At 41.6% G+C, this 18,418-nt stretch overlaps 3 protein-coding genes across 4 annotated transcripts in view; 1 reads left to right on the top strand and 2 right to left on the bottom strand.

Annotated features, from left to right (window-relative positions):
* The window catches only part of LOC117770959 (tapasin-like), a 1,175,540-nt gene that overhangs the window by 1,068,939 nt on the left and 88,183 nt on the right, over positions 1 to 18,418 (bottom strand). The window lies entirely within an intron of this gene.
* On the bottom strand, positions 2,181 to 9,772 carry LOC117770964 (tubulin beta chain-like). Its single transcript, XM_034600924.1, has 6 exons — positions 9,745 to 9,772; positions 6,963 to 7,133; positions 4,825 to 4,933; positions 4,244 to 4,354; positions 3,459 to 3,703; positions 2,181 to 3,362 (listed from the first exon to the last, which is right to left on the bottom strand). Exons 2-6 carry the CDS (start codon positions 7,017 to 7,019, stop codon positions 2,550 to 2,552), a joined length of 1,335 nt encoding a protein of 444 aa, XP_034456815.1. The 5' UTR covers positions 7,020 to 7,133; positions 9,745 to 9,772; the 3' UTR covers positions 2,181 to 2,549.
* Positions 10,112 to 15,639, top strand: flot1a (flotillin 1a). Of its 2 annotated transcripts, XR_004615467.1 has the most exons (14): positions 10,112 to 10,257; positions 10,972 to 11,081; positions 11,339 to 11,414; positions 11,636 to 11,726; positions 12,096 to 12,239; positions 12,360 to 12,479; positions 12,610 to 12,705; positions 13,192 to 13,344; positions 13,538 to 13,719; positions 13,858 to 13,903; positions 14,076 to 14,213; positions 14,360 to 14,524; positions 14,773 to 14,906; positions 14,959 to 15,639. XR_004615467.1 is itself a non-coding variant. In XM_034600931.1 (13 exons), exons 2-13 carry the CDS (start codon positions 11,039 to 11,041, stop codon positions 14,791 to 14,793), a joined length of 1,275 nt encoding a protein of 424 aa, XP_034456822.1. In that variant the 5' UTR covers positions 10,112 to 10,257; positions 10,972 to 11,038; the 3' UTR covers positions 14,794 to 14,938. The 2 variants fall into 2 exon arrangements, 1 of the variants encoding a protein (XP_034456822.1); XM_034600931.1 differs by lacking the exon at positions 14,959 to 15,639 and having other exon boundaries at positions 14,773 to 14,938.

The raw sequence follows: 18,418 nt of genomic DNA, 5'->3' as shown, positions 1-18,418 counted from the left end.
TACAATAAAGATGAGAGAAAATACAGATTTAACCCCAAAGACGTGCAGAAAAGAGGAGGCTTATAATTTATTATCTATTGGGCTCCTGTTGGGGGGGGGGGGGGGTGGGGGGTTCCTACAGTTGAGCCTGTGTTACATGTGAGGGGACCGTTCATTGTGATCCCCGTCTGAGGACGCTGCCCTCCAGCATCCAGCATCCCACCCTCGCCTCGTTGCCGGGTAACACGCCCTGAATCCGCCTGAGCATCTGAGTAGCTCCATCAAACACACAGAGAGGGAAAACTGCAGGATTTAACCCTGTGTGTCCCCGTGAGCCAAACACTGAGCAGAAGAAATCAGCTGTTCGTGTATAAGTGTCTGATGGTGAGGAGCATCTTACCTTTCTCACGCCTCGGATCCGGAATAAAAAAAAAACCCCTGTGAGGACTGGGAGGAGCTCAGGAGTGATGGATGCTGGAAATCACCTTTTAAAAGAAGAATAAATATATATAAGTCATTAATGTCGTCCTCCTCCGTCCCCCTCACCCCGACACAAACACACTTCAGCGGGGAAACAGCTCGGGAGTTTCGGCTCCTGTCGGGTTTCTGGACCCATTTGAGCTCGGCGGTGCTCGGGCCGCTTCGGGAAGAATCGTGGATTCTGGCTCTGAGCCACATGCACGAGCAATCTGCAGTTTCACTTCAGGCCATCGTGATCGTTACGCGTGCACGGTGTCCATCGATCCGGTGAAACAACAGACCTCAGTGTGCGCTGATCAATAATAAAGATGTAATCGATTATTGGTGTTTGGATCGAGTAGATGAGGGAGACCAGTGTCTCTCTGCGTCTTTACACTGTGTTGAACTGGTTTTATTAGATGAGCAATTAAAAATATATACATATTCACCAGATTAACTGGAAAATAATCATAATAGATATTGGCAAATTGTCATTATTTCCCCTGATTTGTATATCAATTAATTAATTAACAGAAAATTAATAATCAATAAGTTTGATACCTGCGTAATATTTTTTTTAATCAAAACACATGTAATGATTAAATTAATTTAATTTATCTTAAAAAAATCACGAGTCCATCTGTCAGCCCATCCGCTGTCATCATGACAAGTGTGAGGACGAACAGATGATTTTTGACAATAACTGTCAAAGTGTAATTTATTTTATGCCTTTTTATTTCCTCCCAAACGTTTCACAGTCTGCGGAGTCGCAAATCAAACTGTAGCACAGGAAATCAGAGAAAAGGTACAAACACAGAATAAAGCTCAGAGAAACCAGAACGCCCTGTGTGGTTTGAATGAGAAGTGGTTTAGAGCGTAAACATACAGATTTATCAAAATAATTTATACGATGAAATGTAAAATGTGAAATTCTTCTCTCAAAAGTAAAAGCGCCTGTGAATTTTATTCAGAGATACTTTCATGAAGCCGCAATGAAGTTGCAGAAGCTGCACAAACTGCTGAACAAGTGATTTTGGGAATTATAAGTTTAAAAAGTGCTAGAAATCCTCAGTGATGTGACAGAATTTTCAAAATTTCAACTTCTCTCCACGATTTTAATACTTTTGAAATTCACCTCGCTGCTTGTTCTCGTCAGTTGGTTCTTCCCAACGTTGAAAAACAAGTAACTGCAGATCATTTCTTTATTAGACCCAAGATGATTAGTTAGAATTAAGCAAAAGAAAACACCGGGCCCTTGAAGTTTATTACAAATGTAAATACAGTGGGGGTCACAAAAATAACTGCATATCTTTAAATATACCACGTGGCAGATACTTGTCTTCAATCCAACAACAGCAGCGACACGTCTGATCAGACGACTTCAGAGTTTTTTAACCTAAAATATAACAGTTTCACAGAAGAATACGTTTCTCCAGGACCTGCGTTCATCTGCAGCGTGTGATCGTCCTCACGACGTTGGCTGGCGTCTGAGAAAAAACCTCCAGCTGCTGCTGCTGCATTAAAACTGTGAAAACGCAAATTGAGTTACATCAATTCATATGACTGTGATTTATAAAAACTGTTCTTTCACGATCTGTAATTAGCTCCATCGGGGAGGTTGTGTTTTCACCTCTGTCCGCTTGTTTGTTTAAATCAAACTTAATCAAAGATATCACCTTAGATTGTGGAAGGTTAGAGCAGAATGTCCTGGTATTTAAAAATATCTCGAGTCACCGACACTCTTTGTTTAAATACTTTAACTGTGCAAAAGAAAAATCCAAAAGGAAAACAGAGCGATTCATAAAATGTCTAATTGATGTTTAACACTGTTTCTAACGGAAGAGAGTGAATTAATTTAAGTGCAATATTTCATTCAATTCAGTAATTTAACCAAATAAACCGTGGCCCATTAATTTGGTCACATAATTATCATTCCATTTCTCATCCTGCTACTCCTCCGCCTCCGTTCATCTCTCCTTCCTGTCGTCCTCTCATCCCTCCATCAACCATGTTCTCTAACCAGTCGTACGATTCTGTTCTTCGTTTCATTCAATGTTTTCTTTTCTCTTTTTTTTCATTTTGGTTATGAACTTCCTCTTCTGTCGTTTTCTTTAGGCGTCTTCTTCGTGCTCCTCTTCAAACTCGCCCTCCTCCTCGGCCGTGGCGTCCTGGTACTGCTGGTACTCGGACACCAGGTCGTTCATGTTGCTCTCCGCCTCGGTGAACTCCATCTCGTCCATGCCCTCACCGGTGTACCAGTGGAGGAAGGCCTTGCGGCGGAACATGGCGGTGAACTGCTCAGAGATGCGCTTGAACAGCTCCTGGATAGCCGTGCTGTTGCCAATGAAGGTGACGGCCATCTTGAGGCCGCGCGGCGGGATGTCGCAGACGGCTGTCTTGACGTTGTTGGGGATCCACTCCACAAAGTAGCTGCTGTTCTTGTTTTGGACGTTCAGCATCTGCTCATCCACCTCCTTCATGGACATGCGGCCACGGAACACGGCGGCCACCGTCAGGTAGCGCCCGTGGCGAGGGTCACAGGCCGCCATCATGTTTTTGGCATCAAACACCTGCTGCGTGAGCTCGGGCACCGTCAGGGCGCAGTACTGCTGGCTCCCTCGGCTGGTCAGAGGGGCAAAGCCGGGCATGAAGAAGTGCAGACGAGGGAAGGGCACCATGTTTACAGCCAGTTTCCTCAGATCGGCGTTAAGCTGCCCGGGGAAACGCAGGCAGGTGGTCACACCGCTCATGGTGGCGGAAACCAGGTGGTTGAGGTCGCCGTAAGTGGGCGTGGTGAGCTTGAGAGTACGGAAGCAGATGTCGTACAGGGCCTCGTTGTCGATGCAGTAGGTCTCGTCTGTGTTTTCAACCAGCTGGTGGACTGACAGTGTGGCGTTGTACGGCTCCACCACTGTATCCGACACCTGCAGACAGAGAAATCACTGGATTCAGTTAAGTCTCAACGCACCGGGGGGTGGGGGGGGGGGGATGGACAACACATCGGACAGTATATTAGTTACCTTGGGAGAGGGCACCACACTGAAGGTGTTCATGATGCGGTCGGGGTACTCCTCTCTGATCTTGCTGATGAGCAGCGTGCCCATGCCGGAGCCGGTGCCTCCGCCCAGGGAGTGTGTGAGCTGGAAGCCCTGCAGACACTCGCAGCTCTCCGCCTCCTTCCTCACCACGTCCAGGACCGAGTCCACCAGCTCCGCCCCCTCGGTGTAGTGACCCTTGGCCCAGTTGTTTCCTGCTCCACTTTGACCTGAGGAAAATAAAACCACCATCATGTCTTCAAGTCTCCAGAAGACGATCCTGAAGAACATTTTGAGTATGATCAGTGAGCTTATTCTCCTATTATTTGGTATGTAGCCCCCAATATTATTATATCTTATAAATATTTAGAAATTAGTTTCACGTTTGGTCACGTTAGCCGAAAAATTACAAGCAACGAAATCTGTGTGTGTTGAAAGAATCTCCCCAAAACAACGATTTTAAACAATAACAATGTTTAAGTTGTTTTTCCAACAAAGAAATACAAAGGATTAAATGTAGCTTCGGCCTTTTTATCCGATGAATCAAATTAATAAATCGACAGATTCATATATTATCAATATAGTTTTTAGTTGAAGTCCTAAAATGTAAACGTGTGCTGATGAAACGTGAAGAGGTAAAACCTCGGACCATCACATCTCAGCTGTGACCTTCAAGGTCGTCGTCCAAGTTGGAAGATGTTAAACTCGACTATGACCTCTGACCTCCTGTGGAGATGAAAGCCACATTAACGAAGGGAAAGTGTTCTTACCAAAGACGAAGTTGTCAGGTCTGAAGATTTGCCCGAAGGGTCCAGATCGGACTGAGTCCATGGTGCCGGGCTCCAGGTCCACCAGGATGGCTCGGGGCACATACTTCCCACCTACACACACACGGATAAACACAACACATCAAACACTACATGCAACTACACAACCATGAGAAACAAGTGACACAAGTGTGTGGAAAAGAAATGAGCCTTGTGTTTAACAGGATGATAAACTCAGACTGTAAACAAGTATACTGGCTAGTGTATTAGTGTAGTACCAACAGACGGCCACTAGATGGAGCCAAGCACTATAAAGTGATGTTTTCAGATCATTTATTAGACTTTTCCTGAGGCCCGTGTTTATTATAGTTTTTTAGCTGATGAATAAAACTCTGTCACTGAGGCTTCCATGTTATATTCATGGAGACGATGTTTGGCACGTGCAACAAGCCCCATTGTGACGGTAACAACACAGAGCATCAGAAGCTGCTTCCAGACCTGAGTGAACCTTTTCCTGAAATGTTCCCGAGGCGCTGAACGCTGCTGCTTCCTGAAGGAAACGAGGAAAAGCATCATGTTCTTACCAGTGGCTTCGTTGTAATACACACTGATCCTGTCCAGCTGCAAGTCGCTGTCTCCACGGTACGTTCCCGTCGGGTCGATGCCGTGCTCGTCACTGATCACCTCCCAGAACTACACGAACACACAGGCCAATACATCATGAGTACAGAGGGTGTGTACGTTAACGCAGGTGGCAACTATAACAAAACAATTAAAAGTACTCACAGATAAATAAATCAATTACCGTTTCCTTGCTTTGTATTAACATCGTGAACTTCTATTGAAACTGTCACGATTCTGTCCTGTGTTGGCTTTTATCTGTTCGCACGCTTTGTATTTATGGGCTTTTACCTTGTTGTTGTACTTTGGTTTTCAGATTTGTGTGTCTGTTGTTTGCTGCTTGAGCTCAGTTGTGTATTTGTCTGTTCTTTACTTATGTTGTTACTAACTCCAGTCTGATTTCAGTGGACTCTACTTCCTGTCTTTGCCGGGTTTCCCTCCTGCTACGACGTCTGATGTCTGATACTTGAAAACCTGCACCGGTCACTTGCAGCTTAAATACATTTCTGTGCAGTCAGTGAAATGCTCAGTCACATGTCTGAGAACAAGCTTTAAAAGAGACGTTATCTGTTTGTGCATATTAAACACAAACCAGGTTACTGTGGTGAAAACATTTTACAATGGCTCCTCTGTCCTGAGTGTTTCCCAGGGACACGCTGTCATCTGATCTGAACAGTCACGAGATCGAGCACCTCTGTTTCCTCTCTGTGGGCTTTTCTAAATTCTGTGATCATCATGCTGATTCAACCATGCACAGCTTCTATCATGTTGTGCATGTGTGCTGAAATACTGAACACAGGCATGAAGCAACTTCTCTGATTGGTTCTCAGCCAAAGGATGTTTGATATATTTAGAAACTGTCCCGTTGACACACAACACAGCTGGAGGGTTGACAGACAAAAACACAACTTCATGCATTTTATATAAAAGCTGGAGATCATTTTAATAATCAACCACAGATGTGTAATAGAAACGGCAAAACATGAATCATGTTTCAAAGGTCTGAGATAAGCAAGAGGAGGAAGAGACACAAACATACAAACAAAGAGACACAAGACAACCACAAAGAGACACAACAACCACAAAGAGACACAACAACCACTAAGAGACACAAACATACAAACAAAGAGACACAAGACAACCACAAAGAGACACAACAACCACTAAGAGACACAAACATACAAAGAGACACAAGACAACCACAAAGAGACACAAACATACAAACAAATAGACACAAGACAACCACTAAGAGACACAACAACCACTAAGAGACACAAACATACAAACAAATAGACACAAGACAACCACAAAGAGACACAACAACCACTAAGAGACACAAACATACAAACAAAGAGACACAAGACAACCACACAGAGACACGACAACAAAGAGACACCAGACAACCACAAAGAGACACAAAACGACCACAAAGAGACACAAACATACAAACAAAGAGACAATTTTGAAACGTGCAGGGATATTGTGAGAAAACTCGTTTTAATACGATCACTAAAATATTTCTATATTGTGTCTTATCGAACTCAGTCGTCTCATGTGATCTCTGGTTATGTTCACAGACCGAGATGTGTGTGAACTTTTTGGACCCACAGATGTTCCAGCTGTGACTTATTGGTGCTTTGTGTGAATCTTATAAACGTTCAGATTTTCTATTTAATGTCTATTGTGACTGTGAGTTTACTGATTTTTAATCTGTGCACTAGCCTTTTTAAAATCTATAAGAATAATACAAAGTGTACACAGACACTTTTCATCTGAATGCAGCTAAATGTCGTCAACAAGAGAAACTAACTTTTAACACATTAAGATCCTTTAACTTTATCTTAAAGGAGGATGAATTTATCAGAAAAAAAAGTTATTTGTATTTATATTCTCATGTTCTTTAATTAAAGGGTTGACTGAGTGACACCAATAGAGTTTCTGGCCTTGTTATATATTCCAAGAGATATTATGTAAGATATATTTCATTTTTATTTTATTTCTATAACTAAATGAAGGAAAATGCCTCTTTTAAAAAGTTTTAATAGTAAAAACACTGAATATAAAAACTAAAAGCTGGAAAAAAAAAACAACCTGTTCTTACCTTTGCACCGATCTGGTTCCCGCACTGACCCGCCTGGAGGTGCACGATCTCCCGCATGCTGGCTGCTGGTTGTCGGTGGAGGTGAAGCGGAGGAGGCGGAGGAGTGAAGCCGGACTGAGACGCTCCTCAGGCGGACTGACGCTCCGCGGGGCCCGCGCTCAGCTGCGACCCCTGCAGGCGGGGAGAAACATTACACGACAGAGTCCGCGCCTCTGATTGGCTGCTGTGGCAGCAGGATTTTAGTCTCCCAAAAAGGGGTTTCCCTGTCTCCTAAGCAGGGCCCGGAAGAGGAGAGGGAGTGCCGTGTGGTTGTCATGACTACCCCGTCAGAGCCAATTAACAGAATAAAAGAAAACAGTAGAAATGAATAGAACAGAAAACAGTAGAAATGAATAGAGTTCTGCTCCTCGTCAGTGGGGATGAATCTTCACAAAGCGCTGAACGAGAAGCAGGTTCGTGATGACAACAGTCAGACATGTTTATGGGACTGATATTTATGAGCGTGTGAAATTTGGTGCAGATCAAAATAAAAATCTGCATAAAGTGAAATTAAATGTGGTTTTATAAGAAGACTGTTTGAAATCACTGTCTCTGAGATAAGTTACTTATATATTTACTGCTCTGAACATTCACTGGCTGCTCTGTCCTCAGTTGTATTTATTGTGAAGTGATGTGATGTTTGAAGATTTTAAGTCTTCACAGTTTTTCTCATAATTTAGACGTTGATAGAAAAAACACTTTTATCAAACTGGTTATAATCAATTGTTGTTTTTTTGCTGTAACTTTGATCATTTTCTTTTAAGTTTACTTTTGTATTTTATCTGCTGACTTTGACTTTTCATTTGAATCATTTTCTGTCTTTGATTTTAAATCACTATGTACGACTTTGCTTTTTGTCTTTAACGTTTGGTTTTCTTGTTTGAGATTTTTCCTCTTTGTAACAGTAACATTTTGAAAAGTGCTTTAATAAAATCAAAGTACAAACAACTATTTAAAAAAGTAGTGATTTGCAGCTGTGATTATTATAATAAACTGCGGTTTTTACTTCACTTAACTTGATTCGTGTCGTTAAGTTAAAACTGATCTTATATAAAATATAAGGATAATGAATCAGGAAGGTTTAACTTCCTGAAACCAAAAGTTCACAAACTAAAACTAAACAAACTGCAGCAAAGTTCCACAACAAAACCTCAGGTGTCATTTAAACTCGGTTTAACTGGTGAAGTTGATGTAAATAAAAAGATTGAAAACACATCATTCAAACAGAAACAGGACATCGACTCGTGTTCTCTGTATATTCGTCTAAAAACATTAGAAAGTGTGTTAAAGTATAAATGTACCGGTGACCAGAGTCAGCCTCGACACGAGTCTCACACATAGACTGTATGGTTGAGACCCGTTTGACACAGTTTGATATGGCTGCAGTAAGTGGATGAGGAGGAATACATCCAAGTGGAAGACATGCAAAAAACAAGACATTTCCTGTTTCCACCAGGGGGCGCTGTGATTTTAAGTCATGATTTCTGTGTAGATGTCATCAGGCCGGGACTCTTGTCTTACATGTCTCGTTTGGACTCGATTGGACCATGTATGTCCGAGATACAGAACCTCGTGTTTTGATGGCGTGTAATCAAACTGCGACGCCACGCCACGGTCACACCGTGTGACGAACAATCGATCTTTGAGTTAGTTTTTATCTCCGTCTTGTTGCTACAGTTTCCGCATTTGTCCACCAGATGGTATTGTTGTACTGTTGTTGTACTGATTAGGCCGCGGAGGGGGGGGAGACCGGGAGAAACGGCTCCGAACCACGGCCACTAATCACGCACTACATTCCACGCCATCACGTGCAGCGCTGTCAGTATCACTACGCACAGACTGATCTGTTCAGGGCAAAAACTAAAAATCTCCATGTTGTTGAGATGACGTCATTTAAAGTTGATATGATCGAACGTGTAACGTCAAAAATAGGCGACTTCCTGTTGCGTTGTTCCATAACGCTCCGCCATAACGCCTTTTTTGTGCCACTTTGTGCCACAAAAAATGAAAAAAAACATATATATAAAAAAAAACACTAAAGCCAAAATGGTGGGCTTCCTGTTTGGTCTAGCATATCTATCCAAGAGACTTATTTGTTTGTTGACACCAGTCGTGCAGTTCCTCACTGTCGCCGCTAGAGGGCAGAAATAACCACCGTCACATTTACACTCATGTCTGAACAGTTTAGTTGTAGTGACGCACTGTGACCACCAGAGGGCAGTCTTCTGGTTAAGTCACAAATAATAGCATACATCTAGTTCCGGTAAGCACTTTCCAAATAAAACAACTGTTCGTCTGAATAGCACATTAACGATTATAAACGAATAAATGAAGTGACTAAAAAATACTTCACTCAAGTTGAAAATACTCATGTATACTTTTTAAAGGTTGGTGAACTGGACTAGTTGCTTTAATTAGTAGATTTTAAAGAATCTAATGACAATAGATTAAAGTTTAATAATAATTAGCTTTTGTGTCGTTTATGTAGAGAAATGTATCATCAGGGGATTTGTGTTGTCTTCTATAGAACTCCCAGTAAAGATTATACTAAATACCAGTCACGAATTATCTTCAGTTTACTGATGCTCCGTTCACCGTGAGTCACTCTGCGTCATCTCACGTCCGTCTGTCGTTAATGTTTTATTCTGAAATCACTTACCGGACGTATTTTCCTGAAGTATATCTAACTTGACACCAGTCATGCAGTTCCTCACTGTCGCCGCTAGATGGCAGAAATACCCACCGTCACACTGGTGAACGGTTCAGTTGTAGTGACGCGCTGGGTCCACCAGAGGGCAGTTGATCAAGTTAAAATAGTAGCATACAACTAATTCCGGTAACGTCTTTCAAAATAAAGCTGTTGTCCTGAATAGCACAAGCCAGCAATAAACGTATTACTTTAAAACGACTAAAAAATACTTTACTCAAGTTGAAAATACTTGTATATCATGTTTGACCAGTAGGTTGTCAACGAGCGCACAGGAGCAGGAATAAATGCTGAAACACCTTGTTCTTCTTCTTCTACATAAAGCTCGTTGAAATCAAAATGTTTAAAGCGACACTTCCCCGCCGCGCCAGTAGTGGGCGGTGGCGCACCTTTGGAGGGATAGGCGTGCTCGATATAATAGAGTTGCAGCCCGGTGTTGTGTTTACATCATCATCGTCTTCATCATCTTCATCTTCAGAGTCTGACGAGAGAGAGCTTCAGATTCAATTCACCAACAATCACCAGGAACCAGCTCCTCTGCACCGACAGGTGAGCTCCTCTTCACTCTTCTTCTCTGCTCACTGACGTGTTACAGACATTTAGCAGCGAGCAGCGTTCAGTCACGTTTCACTCATTTAATCGTTTTCCTCCATAGTTATTTACTCTGTTCTGCCTCGTAGGTTTTATTTATTGTGGTTGTGCAACATTTGTGTTAATTAGATTTTAGTCTGTTCTCTGCTCCAGAACCACTCTCTCCATTTAATGATGGAGTCAGAGAAGAGACAGATTTATATTCTTTATATGTTAATATACTTCTAAACCAAAAATTCCAATTAAAATACTTTTAAATATATGTCGTTTGTGGACTTATATGGTTTTTCTTCTCGTGCCTTTGTGTGTATTTGAATCTACTTTGTGTTTGATCTGAATAATAATAGTATAGTAGATTCAATTTTATTTATACAACGCTAAATTATAATATACATTATATCAAGGCTCTTTACATAGAAGGTGAAGACCTTAAAAAAGTCTAGAGAAACCGACAGTTCCCACAACGAGCAGCACTTTGTCAACTGTGGAGAGAAAAACTCTGCATTTACTGGAATAAACCTGCAGATCCAGATTCACTGTGGACGACTTCTGCATCGACCGGTTGGTGAGCAGAGAAAAATAAGAAAGAGAGGAGAGAGAAGAGGGAGAGAAGAGAGAGAGCCCATTAGTCTGAGCCCATCAAGAATTCCTTTATTAAATGAGTGTTTGCAGATTATTTGCATTGAAGCATCGTCCTGCTGCTTTGTGATGTTTCCAGGCTGAAGAAGCAGCAGCAGACATGTTCTACACCTGTGGTCCCAACGAGGCTATGGTGGTGTCAGGTAAAAAGACGTCCTGTAAACATGACCACGTCCGTTTATCAAAAGCAACACTTTGCCATATCGAGTATATAGATGTCATTTCCATCCATTCGATGGTTTGTACAAAGTGGACAAAATCTACCTAATATACAATTATTTAAACGATTATTTTTTCAAAATACCAGTTAAACAATTACTATCTATGGTATTTGAGTAACTTTAATAAATTCTGATGTGAGGAAACTCTCTGACTCGAGGCTCCTCTCGATCTCTCCCAGGTTTCTGTCGTTCTCCTCCACTGATGATTGCTGGAGGCCGAGTGTTCGTCTTCCCGTGTATTCAGCAGATACAGAGGTGGGTTAACTGCTGCTCCTCCTACATTACTTACTTTTCCCTTCCCTTTGTTTGTCTGTGTTGTAACCGGCCTTTGTCCTTAACCTGCTCAGCCCTGCGCTCAGTGCTGGAAACTCAACATGACAAACACAAAGCAGAGATGGCTACACTTTAAACCATTAGAGCAATTTATAATCCATCAATAAATATGTTTTATATATCTTTACCCTGCCTATCTCCAGGATTTCCCTGAACACTCTGACTCTGAATGTGAAGAGCGATAAAGTCTACACTCGCCACGGAGTGCCCATCTCCGTCACAGGGATAGCCCAGGTCAGTGAGCATCAGAGAAAGATGGACGTCACACCTCCACTTCCTCCCACTGTCCAGAAATGAAGCCAAAATATTGAGGATTTGAACGGTGCCATCTCACGTCGATGACATCATCAGGAGCCAGAGACTGTCCAGTAGTGATTGAGTCAGTCTCAGCTGTCAATCATTACATTTCACCAAATATTTTTTTGCAACTTCCATAAAATGACATGAACTATCTTTGAGGAAAATGTATTTGATGTGAACTTTGACTTTTTAGTTTGATCCACATGACTTGGCTTTGACTTCAACATGACTTGGCTTTACATACAAGAAGACATCAGTGTTGTGCTGTGTTCTTGATTGTAAACGAGTTGCTGTTTCCTGCAGATGAAGATCCAGGGTCAGAATAAACAGATGCTGGCTGCAGCCTGCCAGATGTTCATGGGGAAGTCAGAGCCGGAGATTGCTCATATCGCCTTGGAGACGCTGGAGGGGCACCAGCGCGCCATCATCGCCCACCTGACTGTCGAGGTGACTCGGTTTGTGGAAGTAATAATTAATTAAATGTAATGATTTCCAGCAGCGTGCGACTGGTTGTTGGGACAAAGATTGCCCGACTCCCACATCACACTAAACATCTTCCCCTTACAGGAGATCTACAAGGACCGGAAGAAGTTCTCCGAGCAGGTTTTCAAGGTGGCGTCCTCAGACCTGGTCAACATGGGCATCAGCGTGGTCAGCTACACGCTCAAAGATGTTCACGACGACCAGGTACTGCCTCGCACTCATCCACAATAACCGCATCACAAACTCTAATGTATAGCCGTATGTGATGCACTGCAAGATTTCAATGTCGGCCATGAATGAACATGTGTGATTTTCTTTCTCCTCTGGGATGCAGGATTACCTGCATTCCCTGGGAAAAGGTCGCACAGCCCAGGTGCAGAAAGACGCTCGCATCGGAGAGGCCCAGAACAAGAGAGATGCTGTAATCAGGGTGAGATATTCTGTTATTCCTCCACGGTGCAGTTTCTCATTGCAAGAAAAACCTCTTTTCACCAGGTAGCGAGTATATTGTCTTCTTTATTTTGAGGATGCGACCGAGGCCGTCTTTGAGATCATCTTACTTGTAGAGGACTTTAAAGAATCAGACACTTTTCACTTGACTCCTTTACATTGCTCGTAGAGGAGTTTTGCTTTTGGTTTATTCCGTCATGTTCAATGTCACAAACGTCCCGGATGAGGAGGCGCTCTCTCATCTCGCTGTCTTACCTTTGTGTCTTCTGCCGAGTCATGTGACCTGGGATTGAGCGATGACTATATACATTCATATTGCAGAAAAAAAGCCAGATTTTAGCAGGTGTTGGTGGGTTTTTTTAACCAGTGGAAAAGGGGCTTCATATTCAAGAGTTATTCCCACTGATCATGTTTTTTTACTTGTTCATTATTGTTTCGTCGTCTCTGTGTGTCTGTGTCTCTGCAGGAAGCCCACGCGATGCAGGAGAAAGTCTCTGCTCAGTACAAGAACGAGATCGACATGGCAAAGTCCCAGAGGGACTATGAGCTGAAGAAAGCAGCCTATGACATTGAGGTCAACACTAAGAAGGCTGAGTCGGAGATGGCCTATCAGCTGCAGGTACACAAGAGTAAATAACATCTGGATAATGTCATGAATGAACTCTTTAAGGTAATGTCTGGGTTTTTATGTATCCTACATTGTCAGGTGCATTCATCAGCATCTTGCAGTTTTGTAATTGTTGACTCTCGACAAGAATTTGAACTGACTACATCATCCTCTGCTTATCTTTAACATATTCGTCCTTTGCCAGGTTGCAAAGACGAAGCAGCGTATCGAGGAGGAGAAGATGCAGGTGCAGGTTGTCGAGAGGACGCAGCAGATCATGCTGCAGGAGCAGGAGATCTCCCGCAGGGAGAAGGAGCTGGAGGCCAAGGTGAAGAAACCTGCAGAGGCTGAGCGGTACCGTCTGGAGAAACTCGCTGAAGCTCAGCGGTGAGTTTCACGTTCATTCTCGGTTTACTTTTTTCTCTGTTGTAAGAAGCATGACAAGAATTATTATAATTATTACATGGGGCTGTTTGAGACTGGATCTGTGTTTCTCTGACTCTGCGTTTCTTTCTCTCTGTCCAGTCTTAAGTTGATCATGGAGGCAGAAGCTGAAGCAGAATCCATCAGGGTGAGTCACAGAACCTCAACTCAGCTGGTCGTTCATTTTATTTTAAAAGCTTAAGATGGAAATTACATTGAGAATTTTATATATTCAGTATTGATCTTATCAGATGGATGTGGCCTCTTGACAAACTTTGTGTTTTCTAGTAAAATGAAGCCCATCCTCTTGTCTCCTTCAGATTAAAGGTGAGGCTGAGGCGTTTGCAGTGGAGGCCAAAGGTCGTGCAGAGGCGGAGCAGATGTCAAAGAAGGCAGAGGCCTTCCAGCAGTACAAGGATGGAGCCATGGTGGACATGCTGCTGGAGAAACTGCCTCTGGTGAGAGACGAGTTCTTTTACAGCCCACGACAACTTCATGGATCCGCCTCCTGATCTAGATCTGCACCAAATTGTACTGAGTTCTTTCTCCGTTCTTCATGTTTCCTCTGCACATGAGTTTTAACATTTTCGTTGTCTTCCACCAGATGGCAGAGGAGATCAGCAAGCCTCTGTGTGAGGCCAACAAAGTTATCATGGTGTCCAGTGGAGGAGGCGAAGTGGGCGCAGCCAAACTGACGGGAGAGGTGTTGGACATCATGACCCGCCTCCCTGAGACGGTGGAGAAACTGACCGGAATCAGCATCTCCCTGGTAACGCTCTCCTGCACCTAAACCGAATGATAGTCAAAGGTTTGGCCACTAGACACAAAATAACTCAAACGAACACACAAGCCCAACATATCATCGCTGCTGAAGTTTATTTAGATTAAGTGTTAAAAAACTATTGTTTACAACATTCTAATTCCATTCAGTTTTTTAGTCCCTGGTGGTGGTTGATCCAAAATTTAGGCTGAACTTTAATGAAGTCTTTATTTCCCTCTGATCGCTCCTTCGTGCAGGCGACCTCTCGTACAGGGTGAAGAGAATCATCTCCTGCTGTCGTTTATCGTCTGCCTGGACTCTTTGCACGAGTCTGCTAACATGGCCTCCTTCCTCCGCCCTAACAACTCTCACATAATATGTCCCTTCCTCCGCCAACATCTTCTTTTGACGTTTCTGTGTCGTGAAAAAGACAAACTCTTTCACTTTCTTAATTTTCCTTTGTGTCACTGATTGTAAGCTTTGATTTGGGAGAAAGAATTGTGCTCCTCTGGCTACAGTTACAGTTCTTGTTTCAAAATATTTGTTCTTATATGATCCATGTGTCCACTGAGTACATCCTCTACAGACTCTGGGTTTTAAAACTAAAACACTTCCTGTGCGTTATATCACAAAATTCAGAGTTGTTAATTGATTTTCATTGACATAATCAGATGTGAAAACTGAAATAAGCAACAAATGTAACGGAAGTCTCGGTGTATCCTGTATTTCTTCTTCTCTTAATGTCACTGTGTGTGTGTGTGTGTGTGTGTGTGTGTGTGTGTGTGTGTGTGTGTGTGTGTGTGTGTGTGTGTGTGTGTGTGTGTGTGTGTGTGTGTGTGTGTGTGTGTGTGTGCGCCCCCCCTGCTCCACTGTAATGTACCTGTAATGTCTTCTCTATAACTGCCTGTCTGCGCTGCCTTGCTGCCAAACCTTAAGTGCATCTTAACATGACAGTTTAATGCAAATGGTCCAAAACCTTCATTTACCAATCTACAAACGTTACACAGTCGAATACAAAACCGCCCCCTGTAGTTTCAGCACGTCACGCGTTTCAATCAGAATTGATATTTACTACATGAAGGAGTTAAGGATTTGTCAATCCTGAAGTATTTTAGTTATTATTTTATTTAGCTTTATTTCAAACTTTAAAACACTGTTCATCAGTATGAAAATAAATGACAAAATACTGAATAATGTAGAAATATAATCCACAGAATTATTAAAACACATAAATTTATAAAAACAACATCAGTACTTAGTGTTATCTCAGATGGTTGCAGATTGAACATAATCAGTGTTATGATACCATCTATAAATCTGTGTGGCTTTATCATGTACATGTTAACTGTTGTTTTATATTTTATGTGTTTTCGCCGTCTACGATGTTGGGTGATTTCTTCTCGTCTTATCCTGCTGAACCAGTGTTAACTTTCATTGGTTTTTGGAAAATATTTATTGTAAGGTCCCTTTGATTACGTTATACCAGTATAATACAGTATCTGGTATTAAATACCATAATTCTCTAAGATTTTAAATAAAAATATTGACAAATGTGATGCGTGTTCACAATCCTAATAATACTGTATTAACTGGATGTATTCTTAAGCAAAGTGGTGCTTTTTGTTTTATAGAAGCCAGTTATGTAGCAGCTCTTGTACAAGTATGGCTTATGGAAAACAAAGTTTAAAGTAATCTGCTGTCGTAGCAATAGGAATACCACAGTGTACTAAAATGAGGATATATGTATGATTATTGTTTTTTAATGAAAGTCTGATGTGAGGAGATGATAGATTTGATCAGAAGCGATAAACTAGTGGTGAGAAAAGGAGAAAAATTGGAATTTTGTTTGTCGGCCTCTTACATCGTATATTGGCAGCTTCTTATCTTAGAGTCGATGTATCTGTCACACAGAAGGATGATGCTCGTGAAGGTTTATCTCTGAACTGCTCAAACTATTTATAAAAGTATAAACTTTATATCATAACTCTCACTCTATCGCCCTCTACCTCACCACAACCCCTGGGGCTGGGTATTAAATCATGTTTCACGTGGGCACCCTATCTTATTTATTTCCTAATTTAACGTGTCAACAGACACACAAACAGTTGAGGAATTTATCCAAGAAAACATGTTTACGTTTCTTTAGTGTCATTTGTTGGAAAGAATTTGTATTGCACGTTTTGTTTTTTCGTGGCTGTTTGACGGCAGTAAATTCAACCAAAAACGGTTGTTTCTTTCTCCTCTGCATAACCCCCAGCCCTAAACGCCTCACTGTGTGCTTGTGCACTGCTGGGTACGGTACAGCCAAATAATTAAAGCAGCTTTCTAAAAAGGTAAATTCTATTTATTGGAAGATGAACACTGCTGTTATCACACAGTCACAGATACCTGTCACACTAACTGTAATCTTGAGAATGCATGTGCTTCACTTTGTGCTACTTCACGGTCGCCTCAGGTAGGAAATGTAATCTTTGTGCTTCTGTATTGAAGTGACTTGAAGTGTTCTACTGACACGACACTGTGTATGAACATAGATGTACTTATACAGTATATATTTGATATTTGATGCAGTATTAATGTAGCAGTGTTACCATTAACAATTCAACTAACAGCACTGTTTCATCATAAATGTATTTAAGATAGTTTAATCACTTTAGTGGTTTTCTGTGTTATTTCAACTCCTGGAAAATACCACTCTGTTGAATTTAAATTATTCTGGGTGTGTTTTAGCGAAATGTTTTTCCAGGATCTTGTACACGTTATAAATGTCATTAAATTGCAAAAAAAGGAAACCACAAATGTTCTTTTTTCTCTTTCTGAAAACAGAGTAATTAATTTCTGTCGTCTATTTATTACTTTGCTCATATCTTATCTTCTGGTTTGGGGTTTTTCTGATTTGTGCATGTTGTTGCTGCTGTATTTATGTTCCTTTTCTATTTTGCATCATTGTGTAAGTTGTGTTTCTGTTGAATTGTAACTGGTTAATGTTATTTATGGTGACTGCATGAAGACCAGCGCTCACATGCACGATGAGGTCCTAATAAACAAACATTTGTTTTCATTGATCTGACACAAATTGTAGATTTTTATTTCTGTTTGCACCGAACTAGGAATAACTCGTTTTTTTTCTCCAGGGATTCAAACGTGCAACCTCAACACTGGCTCTGTTTCTGTGACAGATACACAAGCACTGCAGAAATTATAAGTTTTGAAAGGTGTGTGGGACTAGTGTCATCATTTGGAAAATTGTGTTGTGCTAACGATTATGACATTTATTAGATCAGCATTCACAAAGCATCTGATATATTGATGTATTCACACTGACAAGGTAATTATTGCACCGGAAGACACTGTGTGGAGGTTGGCAGCTGTGTCAAGTTAGCGTGGGATAGTTCAACAGATACAGGAAGTAACATTGTTCTCTTTCACAAGTGAGACAAACCTGAGTTTTCATGTGACACAGCTCTATATTTATTGATTTAATTTGAACATTACCTTGTTTCCACCTAAATGTGGTCGTGTGGCCTCTTGTCACATTGCATCCTGCCGATTGATATTTCTCTTATATTTACTTTTCTTGCTTTGCTGTCAAAGCACTTTGTAAACTCTTTATATAAACCTTTTTAAAAACACAAAGTTCATTATTATTATCATAGTGGTGACTAGATAATGAGTGTATTTTCATTTATGGGTGAAATATCCCATAGAGGTCCCGTGTGTAAGATTTAGGTGAAACACAAGTCAAGTTCATGTGGATCCCGGCTCACAGGGACATCGAGGGCGATGAAATGGCAGATTTCTCTTCAATCTCTAAAACAGGAGAGTTATGGAGGTAGCTCTCAGTGAGGCTGAAGCTAAAGCAGTAATTAGGAGCAACATCACGACTGACTGGCAAAAACAAAC

This window comes from Hippoglossus hippoglossus, chromosome 11 (genome assembly GCF_009819705.1).
Source record: "Hippoglossus hippoglossus isolate fHipHip1 chromosome 11, fHipHip1.pri, whole genome shotgun sequence".
Lineage (NCBI taxonomy): Eukaryota > Metazoa > Chordata > Actinopteri > Pleuronectiformes > Pleuronectidae > Hippoglossus > Hippoglossus hippoglossus.
Note: the sequence above shows the minus strand (reverse complement) of the source record. Positions and strands in the feature narration are given on the sequence as shown.

Excerpts from the sequence above, each read along its gene's own strand:
- LOC117770964 (XM_034600924.1), bottom strand. The coding sequence starts at position 7,019 with ATGCGGGAGATCGTGCACCTCCAGGCGGGTCAGTGCGGGAACCAGATC. Across the intron at positions 4,934-6,962 it reads GGAACCAGATCGGTGCAAAG|TTCTGGGAGGTGATCAGTGA; the intron begins GTAAGAACAGGT and ends GTGTTCGTGTAG. Across the intron at positions 3,704-4,243 it reads ACCTGACAACTTCGTCTTTG|GTCAAAGTGGAGCAGGAAAC; the intron begins GTAAGAACACTT and ends TATTTTCCTCAG.
- flot1a (XM_034600931.1), top strand. The coding sequence starts at position 11,039 with ATGTTCTACACCTGTGGTCCCAACGAGGCTATGGTGGTGTCAG. Across the intron at positions 11,082-11,338 it reads CGAGGCTATGGTGGTGTCAG|GTTTCTGTCGTTCTCCTCCA; the intron begins GTAAAAAGACGT and ends GATCTCTCCCAG. Across the intron at positions 11,727-12,095 it reads CCGTCACAGGGATAGCCCAG|ATGAAGATCCAGGGTCAGAA; the intron begins GTCAGTGAGCAT and ends TGTTTCCTGCAG.